At 38.5% G+C, this 20260-nt stretch overlaps 1 protein-coding gene across 9 annotated transcripts in view; it reads left to right on the top strand.

The window, feature by feature from the left end:
- LOC140314217 (muscleblind-like protein 1) overlaps positions 1-13601 on the top strand; it is a 67312-nt gene extending 53711 nt beyond the window's left edge. For 4 of the 9 annotated variants that reach the window (XM_072392336.1, XM_072392330.1, XM_072392329.1 and 1 more), the window contains 8 exons: positions 365-586; positions 3419-3658; positions 5166-5219; positions 6015-6165; positions 7194-7229; positions 8065-8156; positions 8412-8485; positions 9878-13601. In XM_072392336.1, coding sequence (XP_072248437.1) covers positions 365-586; positions 3419-3658; positions 5166-5219; positions 6015-6165; positions 7194-7229; positions 8065-8156; positions 8412-8468 — 852 coding nt within the window. In that variant the 3' untranslated portion in view covers positions 8469-8485; positions 9878-13601. The remainder of the gene's footprint in view (positions 1-364; positions 587-3418; positions 3659-5165; positions 5220-6014; positions 6166-7193; positions 7230-8064; positions 8157-8411; positions 8486-9877) is intronic. The other 5 variants (XM_072392331.1, XM_072392332.1, XM_072392334.1 and 2 more) reach the window with 5 other exon arrangements.
- The last annotated feature ends 6659 nt before the right edge of the window (positions 13602-20260 follow it).

The raw sequence follows: 20260 nt of genomic DNA, 5'->3' as shown, positions 1-20260 counted from the left end.
CTATCTGTTGTAAGAATCACTTGAGTCTGTCTCATCAAAGGGGATAGATGATGCGATATACTAACTGTAAGCCTCCTCTAAATGTAATGCAAATGATAGTTTTTCAGCCAGACAAGAACATGTATTTATATTTCATAAATGTAAGCTTGTAAGCTAATTATTATGTTTTTCCTCAGCCAAAATTCCGGCTGTGCTTTACTAAAGACAACTGCATTTCATTTTTATTCATTTACCAATCATTTGTATATCCAAATATTGCGTTACTTGAGAGATGTGATAAACTAAAGTTTCTATATAAACTGACTTTGTGAGACACTGGATTAGCTGAATTTTTACTAACTGTTACTCTGCCTGTACCCTGCAGCCCATGTTTTCAGTCACACCCAGCCTTGCAACCAATGCCAATGCTGCTGCAGCAGCGGCCGCTGCATTTAACCCCTACCTTGGCCCCGTGTCGCCCGGGCTGATGCCCGCTGACATCTTGCCCAGTGCTCCTGTACTGGTCACCAGCAACCCCGGTGTCCCTGTACCTGCTGCTGCTGCCGCTGCTGCTGCACAGAAGCTCATGAGGACAGACAGACTGGAGGTGAGACACATATTCACACACAGAGATGCAAGGATGAAATGTGACCACATAAAAGGAAAATTAATATACAGTACACAAACCCAAATGATCACACAGATGACAGGATTTGCATATTTGTTTTATCCGTTATAGATTAGAAAACAGATTAACAAAGCTCCAGTAAATGCTGCACCCAGCAAGGATCTTTTTCACAGCTACACAGACAGACTGGGCTTTGAAATGTGAGCTGAACTTCTTTGAATATTAAAAGCATGGGTTTGAGAGTCTTGCCTCAACAGTTTATGTTTGTAGACTTTAATTATGCATCTGATACACAGTTGCTGTTACAGTAACTACATTCTATTACCATAATGTAGTCATTATCGAGACTTAAGCGAATAAAGAAGGACAGTAATCTCCCTGCAAACATCCTTGTCACTTCCCACAACAGCCAGGAGACACGTTTTACAGAGCAACTTAAGCTTGTGCCAGACAAGCTTAAGTTGCTCTGTACAGATTTGTCCCTTAAATTATTTTTTTTTATATGAAAGCAATTTGTCATTTAAAACCTTATGAGGCCCCCCTCTCCTTGTGTGCTCTGATAAACATTAATTGGACAGTAAGTCAATCTCATCCATTATGTAGCTCCACCCGGGAAACACTTGCAGCGAAATAATGGGAAAATCGTTGGAGGCAGGTAGGAGGCGTGCGAGAACGTTAGCAAGGTTACATTTAAGTTGTAATGTTTGGTAGCTGCGTAATTAATGGGGGTGAGACTGAGTAAGTCACTACAAGCAGTGAAGGAGTGGACAACATGCAGCGTGAGGGAACGGGTCAATGACGGGAAGGAGAGATGGAGTAGGAAATTGGAAATCAATTATTAGACCTGTTGTGGTCATCAGTCGAAGGTTGGAGCAAGTGGAGACAAAGATAACAGAAACAAAGGAAATAGCAGTGATTGAATTTCATGAAAGAAGTGGTGGTTGAGGATATTTGGAGGCAAATAGTTGTTTTTAACAGTGCAACATGTGTGTTTTAATTCAACTGAGAATTGAAAAAGTCTGGCAAAAAACAAGATAGTATTTGGCTCAAAAGTTTAGTAGATCAGTAAAGGATATAGTAATCTCACTTTAAGTCTTTGTCTTGTTGTCTTGATTCGGGAGCATTCATATATTAGCTTTTTTTAAAACTTTATAATTTTTTTTTTTTTTTACATGTTTTAGTTTCTAGTGTGTGCCATTCAAAGTAAACATAGCTGGAATTCTGTGGACAGACACACATACCAGTCGTAGATAAAGTTGCAGACTGGTTCCTGAGTTCCTTGAGAAATTCCTATTTTAGAAGACAATCCTGCGGGCTTGTTAAAGAAAATCTTTTCCTGCAGTCTCTGACTTTCTCTCTTATGCTGCTACAGGACATTGCAACATCTAAGCATGCATCAAATCACATGTTGCTTACCTGCAGTGGTGTATTAAATGTCCCAGGGGGGCAGTTACCATGGGTACGAAATATGATCAGCAGACCTTTTTTCATTATTGTTGTTTGTCCAGTGAAGCTGTTCTATTGGTTTAGCTTCTGCTAATGTATAACTATTAAGAGAATCAAACTGGTCCACACCTGCTGCCCTCAACATCTAATTGCTGCTATTTAATCTTCTCTTGCTCATCTAATTTTTTTCAGTGGCAGCCACAGTCACCTTTGTCTCTTCAATCCCCATCTGTCAATCCTTTTCTCTTTATTCATCAACCATGCTTACATCTTCTTCCTCCCTCCCCCACCCACTTCACCTACATCTGCCTGACAACAAGGCAGTCTGTCTTTGAAAAAAAAAAAAAAAAGGCCATGAGCAAGATTAGTAATGGTAGCAGCAGTGGGGAATTAATATCGGTGGATGCGCTGGTTAGCGAACATTTTTATGAGAATGTGTTACAGTGTGAGAGATGAGCGTAAAAACAGTTGACAGACTGAGATCCACAATGTTGATCAGAGATGGTGGATGATTGTCTATCTTGACAGGAGGCAGAACAGGGTTAGATTGTAGATGACGGTGCTGGTGGCCTTTTGTCTGGCAGCCACTCCCCCACAAATCAGATCATTTATGCATGAAGGCAGTGAGGTAAACAGACCTGTTGGCTAGATCGCTTATTCTGTTACGATAGCAGATAGATCAATAGAACACACCGCAAAATGACATTTCATTTAATGGAGGATAGCTTCTGAGTGTAATGCAGTTGGTTCTCAAGGAGAGATCTGAACTTATCTGTCAGCTTATTCAGGGTCAAAAAAATTTTTTTTTGAAAAAAAAAAAAAAATGCTGCCTCATTATTTATGTGAGCCTGGCTTGTGTGTATGTTTGTCTGTGTTATTTATCTTGTGTGGGCTGATGATTACGTCAACTACAGCCTCCCTTGAGGGTAACGAGCTTCATATTTCCCATGAGCCTCATTGAGCCCCTACATTCATAGTGAGGCAATCACGTCCCCTCTCAGTTTGCTACAGCTAATGCAGGTGCTGCCCCCTTCTGTCCACCTCAGGAAGAACAACAACAACACAGCTGATTTGACTGATGGAGCCATGTTGTGTGATTGATGAGCCTGTAAACGCTGGTCAAAATCTGTTCTGCTTATCAATCTTCAGTAATGGCCGAATCCGTCATTAAGATTGGTTAGCTCTGTCTAGTGCAGTGATTGTCAAGTTCTGAGCTGACTGAACTGATTGAGTACTTCATCAAATGTGAAGTAAAGTGAACAGTAACTTCATGATGTGTGTGTTAGCCTGACGTTTGTGTGTATTCATGGAAGAAGGTGTTGTATGTTGGGCTTGTGATCAAAAATCCTTATGTTTGTGATGCAGGTATGCCGGGAATACCAGCGAGGTAACTGCACACGTGGGGAGAACGACTGCCGCTTTGCCCACCCAGCAGATAGCACTATGATTGACACCAACGACAACACAGTCACCGTGTGTATGGACTACATAAAGGGCCGCTGCTCGCGGGAGAAGTGCAAGTACTTTCACCCTCCGGCCCATCTGCAGGCAAAAATCAAAGCCGCCCAACACCAAGTCAACCAGGCTGCGGCTGCAGCAGCCATGGTAGGTATCTGTCTTCAGGTTACACCACCCAAGAACCACTCAAGCCACGGGACATCTCAAACAAATAGAATGTGACCCAGAGTCCAGATTGTTTATCTAACAAACCTCACTTGATTTGTCATGACAATCATGACAATATTTGATTGTAACAATGAGGTGAGTTTGGAGCACAAGCACTACAACAACAAAAAACCTATGTAGGCAGAGCAAATTTTACACTCTACATTCAGATCTTTATTGTCACTGCTCTCTTCAGCTCTGACTAATTTTGCATCCCAAAGATACAGAGTCAGCGTGTGCTTTATTGCAGCAGGCTGTAGTGATCATGCTAGTATGTGACTGAGGCCTCTGCTCCCCTTCCTGCCGCCCTTGTTTTGCTGCTTTGTTAGTTGTATATTTGTTAGGCTGTGCTAAATTTTTGCTGAGAGGACAACTGTGTAGAGAGCACTGTTTGGTTTAATTGTGTTTCTGCAATGCAGTGATCATTCTCTCGAGGGACACAATGAGGTTTTGCTCAGCCGAGTGCTGTAGATGACATTGTGTAGCAGGTAATCCAGAAAGGAGGATTAGCTCGATTTCAGTTAACCTTTGACATTCTGATTACTCCAAAAAAACAAATAAGACCTAATGTGATTAGGCCTGCTTTCAAAGTTAAACAGTATTATAAGTCTGTACCCATTTGTTTTTATCCTGTTATCTGTTTAAAATATGAACTGTGGTGACCAGATCAATTCCTTTAATTAGATTGTACATTCTTTAAAATGAACAGTAGTGGTCAACATGCTAACTTAACAATGGGGCTACAGATATTGACCAAATTATCCTCATTAGACTTTTTTGTACCTATGTTTAAGTTTCAGGAAAAAACACATAAATAAGGGTTGAATAGTTTTTTTTTTCTGGTGAATTGAATTCAACTCGTCAGCTTCTTGCCAGTTTTTTTTGTTCATTCAATCTGCAGTCAAAAAGTGACTGGTGCCCAGAGTAGGAAGTCTTAGCTCAGACATCCACAAAACAGAATTATTGACTGTAGAGCACAGAAGCTTTGGCTTTGTCTATGATAGTTTACATCACTGTGTCACCACAAATTGTGTCAAATCAGATTATCTGGATTACCAACTTGGATTTTTTAAATATTATGCTAAAGGTCATCGACTGAACATGAGATATTTGGTTATTGGCTAATCCTCCTCTCTGGACCAGAACATTTACTTGAACTGAAGTTATCTTTAATAAAACTTAATTTTCCTCTAAAAGTAAATGGCATCAAAAGCTTGAATTTCTTTCAGTAACCCTATGTGCATGCCATAGTCTTGTAATTGGTGTATATTGCATTCCAATGATTTGTTTTTTATTTGTTTGTTTGTTGTTTTGTTTGTTTGTTTTTTTTTCACCAACCCACACTGCACTGCTGCCCCCATGATGCACCTCCGCTTGCTGGTTTATGTTATTGCGCTTGAACCCCATTGGCCCATTGCCATCATGTGCTCGCTGCCTGCTAATTAAGACTCAGTCGGCTGTCAAATCGCTGAAGCGACCCCTCGACGCAACTTTTGACCTGGTACTATGACCTTTCACCTTTTAGCTTGGCATGTAGCTGTGGTGTGATTGATACAATTGTAATTAATTAACTAAACTGAGGAAACGCCAAGAGGTGATGAACTGATTGCAGTCCTCAATTTTATTTCTTAAAGAAGTAACAGTCCAAAAAAAGAGAGAAGGACTAAAATGAGAAGACTTTTTTACCGTCAGTTCATCACCTTTGGTGAATCTTCAAAGCTATTCATGGGCAATTGTTAAATATCTGATAACATAGTGTACGGTAGTCTTTGCATGATTTTGTCACTTCCCATACTGCATGAGTAAGTGTTGAAGAGTTGTCATGACAGTCTTAACATTCTACTATTATCATGGAGCTGGCAGTGCAGCTTTTTCTAACTACCAAATCTATTGATGGACCATTAATGAGTAGCTACAATATTTTGAATTATTACTGTCACTAAGTTCTCTTTAAAGAAAGGTCTATTCATACTTCAAGCTTCAAAATGAGTATTGCTTACTGTAACTATCAATTAAAATCATACAATGAGGTTCATGACAATGTGCTGAGGACTGTTTTTGTTGTCCCTAGCTAGACTGATGTCACAGTTTGTTATATAGCGCCACACTCCTCTCTTGCTCTGACAGCAGTAGTGTAGTCTACTGCCTGCTTGCTGTAATTTGTAGAAGCTTTATTGAGGAGCAACTTTATTTCTAATGTAATTCTTTCTTCTCTCTGTCCTGAATGTCACTGCCACCATCCTTTGATTTCCCTCACTCCCATCCTGTTTTTTTTTTGGTGTTGTCCCCTCATCAGGGGCTCCCTCCCGTCTTGCCTCCGTTACCAAAGAGACCTGCACTTGAAAAAGCCAACGGTGCCACCACAATGTTCAATGCTGGTGTATTCCAGTACCAACAGGCCCTGGCCAACATGCAGTTTCAGCAGCAGGCTGCCTTCATACCGTCAGGTAAGGCCCTGGTCTTCTTTAATCCATGTTTGTGATTGTTATGCCACTGCTGACTGCCAGATCACATGTTTCACCCTCACAGATTATGTTTTGGCATCAGTAGAGAATGGCTGAATGGGTGTTTTGATTTTTGGGGACATGATAACAAAAATTTGCATGGAATTATCTGCATATGTAGTGAACATACAGCATGGATGTTGAATTGGTGGCTAGGATAAATGAAGTCAGGCCTTTATGAAAGATAACGCTTTAAAGATTTTTTTAATTTTTTGATTAATTTTTGCATATGGAAGTAATATGCTTTTGCAGCCCCACCAATATCCACCCACAGCCAAACACTGTAACACAGTGAACCAGATGAACAACAGATGTAAAAAAAAAGATTTAGTAAATCAAGTAGGAACTCTGAAACTGTCATTTTAAAGGTGAAGGGGGCATGTTGTGCTCATAGATGGAGAAAACTATATACTGTATAGTATGCACACGTACACTAATGCACAACTTATTTGAACTGCTCAGTGCTACTGCGCTGCATAGTCATCTTACACTCTAGCCCATATTCTCATCTTACGGCCTATAAATAGCCTGCCCCAGTGTGATATTGAGATACTCAGATCCTCATATGTCTCCCACTAGGACTGCCAGGTCACTACAACACACTTAAGGGATTCAAAAAAAGAGGTCATTCAAATGTTCCATAGTACAAACAGCTGCTGATGGGAAAATGGGGCAACTGCAACAATTTCTTGTCATCTGAATTTATGGGAGTGATTGAAAAGTAAACTTTTTTTTCCACTTTACATGCATATGCTTTCATTGCTTCGTAGTAACTATTAATTGAGCAGTTACTGATCGTTGATATCAATAATCATCTTAAGCCACTATATTGAACCCAGCAGGTTAACATTTTCAGATCACTGTTTGTTCATATCAAATCCAGTGTGAATATTGTCTGACTCTGTAACACTTGTCTTGATTTCTTCTCTCCCCTATTCACTCCACTCCCTGTTGCAATGCATGATGGGCAGGCTCGATATTGTGCATGACACCTGCAACAAGTGTTGGTAGGTGCCAGCTTTCCTTACTGATTATCTTTGAGCCCATTGTAGTCTCTCACATCTCATTCAACTCTCCGCATAAAGTGACCACGTTTTTCCAATGTAAGAAATTAGGCTTTGACTTCTTCTTAAAGCTGCACATGTAATCTCTTTGTGGCTGATGAAACAAGAACTGTACGTCTTAATTTAGAATTTCATTTTGTCATTTAAATCTGAAGCTCTGATCGTGTTTTAATGTTATCTGCAATAAATCGTTGTGATATGGAATGTTCCTCCTATTTGCTCTGCCACAGGTCTGTCTGTCACCTAATGCTTGTTGCAGTACAAATTCCCCTCCCTCATTATGCCTCCATCCCAAGCTCTCTATCCCTTTGAGCACCTCGTTTTATTGTCTGGTTAGGAATGCCAGATAAACATGAGGGATAGTTACTGGTAGAAGAGAAAATGGTAGAGGTAATCATTGTTGTGGCTAATTTTAGTGATTTTCATCAACATTTAAATATTTTCAGTAAAAAGAAACTCTTACTCTTATGAATGCCTCATCTGCACTAAAATGAAAATCACGCTGCCATCCGACAGCTCTTCAAGTTACCAGCAAGCTACCCAGGAGTCCCGGTAAATAGTATAATTACCCTGGCTAAAGCTTTTGTCAAATTGATACATCACTGCAGCTGTAACAGCATAAACAACTAGAATAACATGCCAAACTTATAGCTATTAAAACTACAACGTTCTCTCATGTTTATCAGCTTTCTATACACAGACATGAAAGGGAAGTGTAAAGCATGAAAAAGCTTTAAATCTGCTCTGGTTCAACTGCCTGTGTGATCTTTTCCTCAAGTACCCATGATGCACGGTGCTTCTCCAGCCACTGTGTCTGCAGCCACCACATCTGCCACAAGTGTTCCCTTTGCAACAGCAACAGCCAATCAGGTTTGCTCCTCTCCTGCCTCCTCTCACTCTATCTTACTTCTCTTATCAACTCAGACTTTTCAGTGACTGATCTTTTGATTCTGATGTGCCTCTTAATGAAAAATGCATGTATGGTGCGCAAGGCTAAGTTCTTCTATGATCTTTGCTAGTTATTCTGACCAAGTGCCATTTGTCCTTGTTTCAACTTATTCATCTGCTCATCTCTCTCTCTGTCTTCATTACCCCCCTCTATTTCTCTTTTCCCTTCTCAATCAGATTCCAATAATATCTGCAGACCATCTGACTAGTCACAAGTATGTGACCCAGATGTAGGAGTCTCAGTCAGAACAGTATGTACTGCACCTTGTTCCAGCATTTCACACTTTTCAACAACACAAATCCAAGAAAACAAACAAAAAAAAAAGAGTTTTGTGACAGAGTTTCAACAACTGCATTTTTTACAGCTGATGGAGTTGTTTGTTTAAACAGTTACTTAATGTAGAACTTCAGGGAATGTTTGTTGTAATTAAAATGAGAGGGTTAATACCACTCTACACTCTTATTTTAGCTTAGCATAAAGCCTAGAAACAAGGAAAAACATCACACACCTACACTGCAATCACTTATATGTTCTATAACTTACAAGTTAGGAAACAACATTCAGAATTTAGTTAAGTAAAAAAACATGTCAATACAACAGGTGCTAAATCAGTTTCTAGTCCGTAATTGACAGAATACCTACACCTAACCTATACAGAGGACCAAGTGAGTCCAGCTTAGATGTGTTATGCAGTTGGAGGTGTGAAGAAGAGATTAATCTTTGAGAGACTCTTGGAGGTAGAGAGGGATGTCTCTGCTCTGATATCATTTGGTAGATGGTTTCGCCAAAGTGGAACCACAAATGAGAATAGTCTAGGGGTGGCAGTACATTACAGTATTCCTGAGAGGAACGGGTTGGTCAAGAAGGAGCATAAGCCTGTATGAGTGAGCTCAGATCTCAAAGTGCAGGCCCTGTAGTCACTTCAAGGGCATGCAGCAATTACTTTGATTTGATTTGAGCGACCATGGGTAGCCAGAGGAGTTCAGGAATGGAGTTGAAGATGGTAAACACTTATATAAAGCCTTTTAATCCTTACTAGGTTCTACAAAGCACTTAAGGTTTTATTTCTAATTCACCTATTCACAGACACACTCATCCAACACTCCTTATATATTTGCTCTCTATGGCCTGGGTCTGATACACTTGACAAAGATTATTTTAACACATGAAGGGGCTGGATATCAAACTGGCAATCTTCTTTGTGGAAGATGGCCACTCCTCCACCTCAGCCATGACTGCCCTTGTATAGAGATGCAAAAACTCTCCTGTGTTACAGAATGTTGATGTATTACACTGTAATTATACACTGTAACACTGAATTAGTATTGTAAAAAAAACATAATATTTTCTGTGTGTTGCTCTGATCCTCAGGGCCACAGTATCCCAAACTAGTACATTCATATCACCGTCAATAAAGGACGTAATCTGCCATAGATTTTTTATTAATTGTAGCCATACTTCCCTTTCACTGTAACTTTGTCAAGAAAATATGTTTTATAAAGGAAAGTATTGGAAAAGTATCAACAGTGAATATTAATTTGGGATTTGCTCAGTCGGTCATTGTGTGGCCTGTCTGCTGATTACATTGTAATTGGATGTCCATCACAATTAATGTGCTGTATTCTTGTAAACCTCTGTCCAGATGGAACTGGAGCATGCTGGTGTCGAGTCCAGGATTAGCAGTCACCCCTCATGCCCGTAACATCAAGAGCGGAAAGGAAAACCAAATCTGAACTGGTTCGGAACAAATCTGCATGTTAACATAGGAGATGCAGTCTGTTAGAAATGTTTTCATGTGAAGCTCACTATCACACAAAAGCAGAAAAGAGCGTCATTACATAAAAGACTGCCTTTGGTTCTGCAGAGGCAACTAACCTTTATTCACCAGACATATGTTGAATGTTGATATGAGGTAAATGTGTGAAGCAGTCGTCAGGAAAACCGACTGAATCGGTACGTCCTTCGACCAAGAATCACATGCTGTTTGTTTATTCATTGGTTGTTGGTATTTTACCATAAATGTCTTCATTTGTTTACACAAAGGTGTACCTTGTATTTCAGCTGAGGTAAAATAAACAAATAATCTGACTGAATCACATATGCATGCACAGGATTTGTTTCTGATTTCATTTTGTTAAACCAATGATAAGGGAATTTACATGAGTGCACTCAGAAGCAAAATAGCAACTGAATGTCTGTTAGGTGTCTTTCAAACCTTTGTAGCCTACCTTTCTATCTCTTAAGCACATGTCTTTAACCTTGCAGGCATCCCTGTAAAGTGCCATACATCTCAGAAAATACATAAATGGTATTCAAGCAGTGTTAAACTCAACAATGCCCTTTAATCCGTCTATCTTCTCTCTTGGACAGCATGTAGTGTCCAATCTGATGACTTCTCATACCTGTGATTCCCATTACCACCACCGATGATTAGATTACTTTCCCCAAATCTTCTATTGACGAACTGAATAACGTTTTGAAACTTTTTTTTTTCCTTCTTTGACTTTGTTGTTGATGTCAGTAGTTTAGACATGAAATGACTGGATCCGTATTAACTGAGAGCTGTCTGTCCATGCAAAAAGTTGTGAAATGTGCGTGGGTTTTTGAACTGTGTGAGAGACCAAAGACTCTCTCTGTGATGAAGACGTCATGAAGAATAGCTCGGAAGCCACAGGGCGATGAGTTGGTGTTGAAACTGCTGTGTGACACAAGTGAAAAATCTGCAAAGCATCCCGTGACGGAGATGTGATTTGTATGACATGGATTGTTTTGTTTTTTTTCCGATTGTATGGTTATGCATATTTTAAGGCACGTTGTCAAAGTAGATTCAGTGTAGTGTGTATATAGTTCGACATATTTAAAAGTATTTGTTTAAAACCTGAGAACTGTTTTTCAGATAGTCAGCCAAAGTCTATTTGTGTCACTGTTATTAGGGGTTTGGATAGACTAGTGGGGCTAAATTTTGAAAATATGCGTAGCCCAAAGAAGGCTCCGATGTTTAGAGTAGATCTCTAGAACTCTTTGTGTTTGTGTTCTGGGTGTTCTTCAGGCATATTTAATTGTTGGATAGTACAGGGAAAGTGGCAAGAATATTAAACGATTGTATTACTCATCCAAAGCCTTAGAATGTACCATCGGGTCAGCACAATGCAACATGCCATTTTGAACCATCCAGTTGCCTAATCCACGCCGTATTAACACACAGAGCACTATGTAATTGTCACTTTTTTGTCAGTGTTTTCTTATCTTAATCGTCGTTCTTTTCTTCTTTCTTAGACAAGGAGTGTTTTATTTTGTTTGGAAAAAAAACGTTGATATTGGTTTGGATTTTTAGTTTTGCTTACTGTATTATATTTATCTTTATGATAATGAACATAAGGTACAGTGTGTTTGTGTGTTCCTCATGCACAGTTTCCTGAAATTCCATGTAATGTTAATTTTAGAATGATTATGATTGTAAACTCAATATTTTCTACGTTATGCATATTGTTGAACTGTATGCATATTGTTCATTTCTCTAGTCTTTTTTTGTGTTCTTTGAACAAAGATGTTTTATATGAGTATCTAACAGTGATGAAATAATAGAACAGAGAGGCTCAGTTGTCACTGTGGCAACCATCGCCAATACCTGAGTAATATTTTAATGATTGTAAGGTTTGTAACTAGTCATAAGAAAAAAAAAGCTATTATAAAAACCTAGTTCTTAGATGTTTAGAGTAAAGATGTTATTTTCTACTGTATCCATTTCAAATAGTAACTATTGTTTTAATATTTCTACTCTCCCTGGAAATTGGGCCATGTTGGAAAACAAGCTGCATATTTAATCACTTTTATGGGCGTTGCTGGTGGGGTCAAGGTGAACGCGGTGAGTAGGGAACTGAGTCTTTGCACTCATTTCTTATGTTGCCAACTGCAAACAACAAGGGTGGGGTGGGGAATACTGAGGCGATAGAGGTGATAAAGGTTGACTTTTTTGCACTTCTGTACATAGTCAAAAAAGAGAGAATCATGTATATTGAGATCTTATTTTGAATAAAAAAAGAAAATAATAATGTCTATAATGACGAGGAATTTTGCTAGGATAACAACAAAAATCTTATGAAAGGCTGAACAAAATTGCTTGCATTAAAAGGGCACCGAGTTCTTACTCTCTTACCCCTTTCAGAAAAGGCCAAGTGTTGCTCTTCTTTTTTGTCAGCAGCTTGTAGTTTGCCAGGTAACCTTCCGGAGGAGGCGTCCACTGCCCTCCAGCGTAAGAGCCTGACCGGGTTTGTGTGGTCCCCTAACCTGCCTGTACTCACAGGTCTTGTGTCATGGCCACACCCTTCCAGGCCCAACCAATCACAACACGTCCTGTCTCCTTACCTTACTCAGAGAGGAATGCATGTTAAAGGAAATACATATACTGTTTAAAAAAAAAAAGATCACAACACAGTAATATTGAATAAGAAAACATTTACACAGAAAGATGTATTTACATTATACAATATTCTATCAATGTAATGGATTCAAATATGTATATTAAAAAAAAAACAAAAATAGAATAGTGGTTTATTTAAAAAAAAAAAGATTCCAGAGACTATACTCACTAAAGTGTCACCACTCGGAGAGTTAAAATACATGCAACACAAACACCATAGCTATAAGTACGTTCTTTATGTTTATGTGTGCTGTGCTTCTAGTTGATGAAACTGACCAAACAGGAATGTTGTACAACACCAGGCAGAATTTAATTGCGAATACGGACTGAGGAACTATTCTGTGGTTTGCTCATTAACTCGTTGGTTTAAATTTTTTGCCCTGATCATTTCAGTCATCTCTCATCTCCTACAAGCACGCGCTCTTACATTTATGATATAATGTAAACAGAACTTTTTTTTTTCCTTTTATTATTTGTTTTCTCTGCTTGTAGTGCTGAGATGATGTATTCTGTCGTCTGCTGCAGTTTGTTTTTGCTTGTTTTACTGTTCCCAGGCCCCCTGAAAGGATGTCTCGTGTTTGCATGCCGGCCACCTCGACTGGAAAGCAACTGTAGAGAATGATTAACATTGATTGCAACAGTCTAAAGCCATAAAATATAATAATATGAATGAAATAAGAGAAGAAATGACAAACAGGTGGGACAAAGTACCTTTGAGGCTAAGAGAAATGTGTTTGCCTTGGTCTTATTAACTACATCATCATGTAATAATTGAAGTCATGAAGGGTAGTTAATATAACTTTTGGATTGCTGTGCCAACTTTGATGGTTGTGTGTAGTTAAGAAAAAAAGTCTTTCAATATTTTTTTCATGGGGCCTGCATTGCTATATTTGATTCTTGCTGTTATGAATAAAAAAAATGTAATAAAAATTTACAAATGAACTGAGGAGGAATTTGCTTCAAATGAGTTATTTGTTTTCTATCAAAGCGCTTTAAGGTGATCTCATTTCAAATAAGTAGTAGTTTGACTTTTTGTAGGAGATAAAGGGTGTGATTTGGAATATCTTTACTGTTAAAGCATAAGGAATTATAAAACATATCAACAGAATGTGAAAATGTGAACAGTTTCAACATCTCACAATTAAATGTTCAATCAATCCACATCTTAGAGGATACAGTAATAGCATGTCACTGCTGAGACCAGTCAGTCCATTTCAAGAGACTGAAGCATTGACCAGACGTAGTATTGAATCGTCTTTGTCTTATTCATTCATATTGTGTTTCTCTCTTGATATAGTAGGCATGTCACTTTTTTTCCAAAAGTCTAGTTTAAAAGAATTTGAAATAAACATGTAATTCTACAAATGTATTTGAATAGTCTGATGCATCCCTCTATATACTCTATGGTCAGCAGTTGTGACAGCCCTGGACTGTTTTGAAACCAACCATTGAGCCATCAGTACACGATTTGGACAAAATTAGCATGTATAGTGTATGTAGTGTTTAAAAGCAAAGTAAACTTTCTAGTTTGTCAAAACAACTTGAAGCTCTACTGATTTGGGGGAAAAACAACACAGCATTGCATATAAATAACACATTACTCCAGGCACATTTCATATGTATTTTATACACTACATTACCTACATTATCTTGCATTGCAAAGCATTGCAATGGTCACAACAATAATGGAAAATGCTGGCAGAGACATCCCCACTTCAGAGGTAAATATTATAGTTATGCTTCCATAGTACCAGTAATATCAAGAGGTCTGTCTTGAACTTGCACTATATTTGTGACAACAGTCAATGTGGGTCAAAATGCCACAACAGACAAGTTTATTATGTCTGTTCTTTGCATCTTCTTTGCAGTGCAAGAGTCTTTGATGACGCATGGTCTTAATTGTCCCGTATGGTGTCACTTGCTGCACCTGTGAAGGTGCTGATGCAAGGTACGCCCGATGTGGCTGACAGAGAGACGATTTTCAGTTAGTTGTTTTATTAAAAAACTGTATAAGACTTAGCCATGTTGCATTATCAAAGAAACACACTAGAGTAAGCCTCAACTACAAAAGACACTTTCACTCATATTGTTTCACTAATCCTGGATTTAGTTACTCAATGGAAAGTATGAAATATGTGACACCTGCTGCATTCGTTGGTTGTTTTGAATAACATCTTACAATTTTGTTCTATTGAGGGATAGTCAGTCCAATAATGAAACAATTAATGCAATGAAAACTTTAGGCCCCATTTATCAGCAAGATTAACGGGCCGTGGTTTATATACCCTGGCACAGTCTTATGTGCTTCCATTCACACGTCTCTTGTGACATCCCCACTCACAGACACAAGCATAGGCATTGCTGAGGAATAGAGGCATTGGTCTCCACAGCTAAGTGGCTTCTCCTTCGGGTTATCATGCAGGTTGGTTATTGGAGAAAAGAAAGAAAGGAGGACAAGATGTGGACAGAAGCAACAGGGACCACTTCTAGAGAAAGATGGAATATCTTTTTGTATTTTGAAATTTAAACATCAAAACCACAGTTTGTCACTTAATATAAAGACTAACCAGCAAGTCACTTAGTTTAGCTTAGCATAAAGACAGGAATTAGCTGGAAATGGCAAGTGGTCTTCTACTGGTTGCCTGGCACTTTCCCACTTTGTTTTATGTATGAATTGCTCAAACAAATGATTAAGTGTTGTGATATAAACTGGAAATGTTACCAAGACTCAGTTATGTTTCTTTAGAAAGAACTATTTGTCTCCAGTCTTTGTTGTGAGTTAATGGGCTGCTAGTTGTAGCTTCCTCTTTGTGCTACAGTTGCGTGAGTAGTGATAATCCTTTCATCTAACCTTAGGAAAAAAAAAAAACATTGCTTACTGACTTGTAAAATTATTCATTTTAAGCCAGCATTTTATAAGTTATCATGTAGAAAAACATAAAAAAACTAATGTCACATAACACACAGTATGGGAATCCATCAGCCATAGCTTAATGATTATACCTCTGGGGGCAACACCAATATTTCTAGGCCTATGTGTTCTACATCTTTTGCAAGCCATACAACTGTTTATGTGCATATTACCAAAGTTCACTCAAATATTAATATACTCAGACTACAGTAAATACAATAAATAAACAGAAAAGTTTAGAGACTAGAAAGCAAAGACACAAGAAACCTCCAGATATCCATAATTCAGATAGCTCTGGGCTTCAGAATACTGTTGGAAAATGCAAATGATGCCTTCTAATAACAAGCTGACATGTTTAAAGGACATTTATCATATCTTATGGCTAAACACGCACCACTATGGGTGATTAGAAGCTAATACTATTTTATTTATGTTTCAAGTTGAAGTGTTATTGCACTTTACAGATCAGCCGTTTGTGCTCGCTCGTAAAAAAAAACACGAGTGTAATTAATTTTTAAAAAATGCAATATGTTCGAGACTTATTTTTACCCTTCTAAATGCACTCAGAAACAACACTGACATTGAGGTATTCATTAAAATCTTGTTTCAGAAAAATCAATGAATGATACATCACAATGTCCTGACCACTGAAGCTTCTAATTAAAAGCAAAGATGGTAATAGAGATAGACATGTGAGCTTGATTTCTTTGAGCAGTATGCTAATGTACTGATAGAATCTCAATGTGACTGTCTTTGAATGTTTGTTTTTTTTTAAAGCAAATTAAGTTGTCAGGAATGCTTTCAAATACTGAGGTAATTCTATGAAAGCAGTATAGTTCATACTAGCATTTCATAATCTTGCTTTATCCTCCCAGCTTTGAGTTACTTTGCCTGACTTCATCTCAGCTACAAGATGGGTGACTCATGTGAAGAACTCATCAATCAGCCAAAGTGTTTACAAAGCAGTTTACATTGCTTGATTTATCCCTTCAGCAAAAACCCAAGTTGGTGCTCAAGAGGTCTGAGTATCATCGGATAATCTGTAATTCATTTCTGTAACCCAGACCCCAACACATGTACAGACCACGCTGCTTGCCAAAATACGTGATTCCCAGAACAGCCATTAGATGGCAGCATAACTTTGTAAATTCAGCACCCAGTTCAACAGAATACACAACACAACAAAGGAATCTATCATCACCTGTTAAGTCATCATAGGTAAAATCATTTCGTATAGACTGAGGTAAATGAGGTGAAGATAAAAACATGGAGAACAATAGTCTCTGTCAAAGATGGATGGAAGGACAGAAATTAGTCTGTGGCACTTAAAAAATGCGGCAAGCTGTTGGAGGGAACGCCAACACGAGTGAGACAGTTGACAAAGACAGTATTTTCAAAAAGCTGCAGGCCTTTACTGCATCCAGTCCTCACACCCAGTATCTGTTAGAAAACGTTAAAAGAAAAGAAAAATATTGAACTATCCTAAACTGCTGAAAAGTTATAGATGAGTGAGCTTTAGTTTTAGTTTCTCTTTGTCACATTCAAACTTCCTTTTTGCTGTACAGCATATCCCTGGTTTCCTTCAACTCTTACTTCCCCTGTCTACACTGTGTCATAATCCTCCCTTTACCTTCTCAGTTCCTCAGTTTTTTTTTTCTTTTGCATTCACTTTTATTCTCGATTCCCTTGCCCTCCCTCTCTGCCATCTCTCTATCCACAGGCGTTAGCAGAAAACTATGTCATGTGGAGGCTTAATGAAGCAGTGCTGATCCAATAATGGCAGCTTCTGTCGCCTGCCTCACAAAGTATGATGTACGACCTCCCGTCCGCTACGCATCATGAATCTCGCTCACCAGTGGCCTTCTCAACATGCCTAGCTATTCAACCAGGCTCCCTTTAAAATGGGGGGGGGAAAAACCATCAATAGTGTGTATGTGTGTGAGTGGGTGTGTTTTCTGCCAGAGCACAAAAAGACTGAACTCCTGGCTAAGCTGTCGTGTGGGAAAAAAACAGAAAGAAACCAATGAGTTGCACTGTGAGCACTCTGCTGTAAGTGTTCATTAATACACAATAAATGTTGTTAAATGAATTACTTCTCAGGGGGAAAAAATACTGCAATAAAGATTTAAACACTTCTCGCTTTTGAATTATAGACACTGACAAAAAAGTGAGGTCTGTTCTATTGAAGTGGGTAGATAAGCAGTTGACTTAAGTGCTTTAAAAACAACAAAAAAAACTGGCTCCATAATGGACTAACGCTCTGACCGTATTATGCAGGCAATAATAGGAGAAAATGAGGTAAGGAGAGGAGGAAAAAAAAAATCCTTCAAAGTCAAAATGAAAGAGAAAGATAAGGTGGACTAAGTGAGTCTCTAAATCACTTGAATACGACTTGTGGCAGGAAGTGTGCATGTGTGTGAAAGAATTATGATGGTGCGTTTCCTCTGAGATTAATAAAAAATGAGCAAAAACCGGCATCCTAATGAGTGTGTGTACAAACAAATAGACTTCCAGAGATAATGGTTTAAGAGAAAAACAGCTTAGATGATCATCGTCCTCACTCTCAAATCTTTACTTCAAAATGATAAGTTCATTATATTTATATTTAGCGACCATCCTCCCTGTCTTTACTTAAACCCCTTTAGTGTCTTTGTTTTGCTGGAATCTGATTGCTGAGTCACAACTTGATTTTGTGCTCATGGCACACAGCTCAAACTTTTCATTTTTATTTCGTGGGTATATGTGTGTGTGTCTGTATCCAGGTGTGTGTGTTTAAAGTAAGTGTTTGTGAGTGTTTCCTTGTGTTTATGGAAAAACAGAGTAGAAGAGTAGCAGAGGGTTAGGCTAATCATATCTCCTGCTGAAAGAGGAGAGATATTGATCAGGCTGCTTGAAGTCCATCACTGAATTTAACAGAAGGCAGGTTGCTGCACTGCCATTAACTGGTCGGCAGTTTGGGTGTGTTTTTGATGAAGTTGTGTTGCTCAAGTCGGTCCGAAAGCTAGACCTACAGTTTGTGCAACCGTATCTCTTTATGGACGCCATATCATACTGTTTGGATTGTTCCGTTTCCCTCACCGTGCTTTATAGTGTATCTTAATCCACAACAGAGAGAGTCACTCTCTCTCTCTCAGAGAACACTGAACCTGAGCTTCCTGAAACACTTTGATGGCAGTCCACGCTTTTTGTTTTCCTTGACTCACGAAATCACCAAGAACACATTTGTGTTGTGCCTGCCAAGAGGCCAGTTTAGCACACCTTGCTAAACTGGTGTTTGTAGTTTGCTTTCTTATAGACATTTGAAGTGGATTTGACCAATAGTTCTTCAGACTTTTTGAGGGTCTTTTAAAGTTTTTCCTTTTGACATCGACTACTTTGTTAGTTCTAGTACTTTTCATAGGTCTGTTTTTCTTTTTCTTTTGTGAAGCCCTTGATCACTGATCAATGAATCATTTAAACATGACAAATTGACCTTCAAGCTTGTTGGACTTGTACACACTCTGTGTTTGCTTCATATACTTTATTTGTAATTTATGTTTGTCTATGTTTCAATGAATTACTGCACCCATTTTCTATTTTCCTGCCATTTTGTAAAGAAATGAAGGGTGGCTCAGGAAATTTACCCAGTGCTATAAATACTAGTTATGCATTGGTATTAACAGCTTTCCTAATCACCCCAAAACATAATCACCTTATCAGCAACAACTACTTGAGATCAAAATAGAATATTTTAAATATATAATATTCCATCTATCCAGAAGAAGTGGGCATCATATATGCATCTCAGGGTGTTGAGACGAATTAAGAGAGTCCCCTCCTTTTCCCTGAAGTTTAATTAGCCTCTTAATACATCAAACAACCAGGTCGTCAACAACGCTACATATTTAGAGGAGCTCACAGAGACTGATGAACTAAATAGGACGTTTTGTCGTACACCAACACCACCTCAGCATAACACAACTAATCTCAGACATGTAAATAAATTCCATAAGTTCACTTGTCACTGCCAACCATTCAAGGAGACAACCTCATTAAACTGGTAAACACAGTCTGTGCAAAGCTGTCCTCCGATAGGTAACCGAGTTTACTAAAGTGTCAATACACACATCTACGTTTAATTCTTAACTCAATTAAAACTAAAGTCTTTGCAAACAAACATTTTGGGTTTCTTTCAGTAGTGTCCTCCTTCATCACTTTCCATAGTGAAATGAGCAGAGAACTGAGCTTAAAATCACCCATGACACATTTTTTTTGGTCTCTATATTTTTTTGAAGAGACTCTGTCCTCGTGGATTTCATTCAGGTTTAAGCTCACTTCCAAAACTATTCCCAAACAGTTTTTATTCTCGTACATCTAAGCTTGTTTCCTGCCTTCTGTTTCACAGCTGTTTTGAGTTGGTTGACTATCCTACAATCCTACCCTGTACTTTGATTTTTTTTCTTTTGCCTTCTCACCTGCTTTGCCTGCATGACCCCGCAGTGCTGATCTTTGGAGTTTATTTAGCTTTTCTTTTTTTGTGTGTCTTTGGATTTATTCTGTCAATGTCCTGCATCTGGATCCACCACTGGACACCATCATATCCAGAGCTTTTGAACAAAAAAAAACAATCAACCTTTTTTTATGAAGTAAAACCACGGTTCCTTCTTTTACTGTGGGTCACATGTTAAATCAAAGTGAGTCTTATTTGTGTTAAA

The sequence above is a fragment of the Leuresthes tenuis genome, unplaced genomic scaffold (assembly GCF_036924035.1).
Source record: "Leuresthes tenuis unplaced genomic scaffold, fLeuTen1.0.hap1 SCAF_9, whole genome shotgun sequence".
NCBI lineage: Eukaryota > Metazoa > Chordata > Actinopteri > Atheriniformes > Atherinopsidae > Leuresthes > Leuresthes tenuis.
This window is presented reverse-complemented; position numbering and strand designations above follow the sequence as displayed.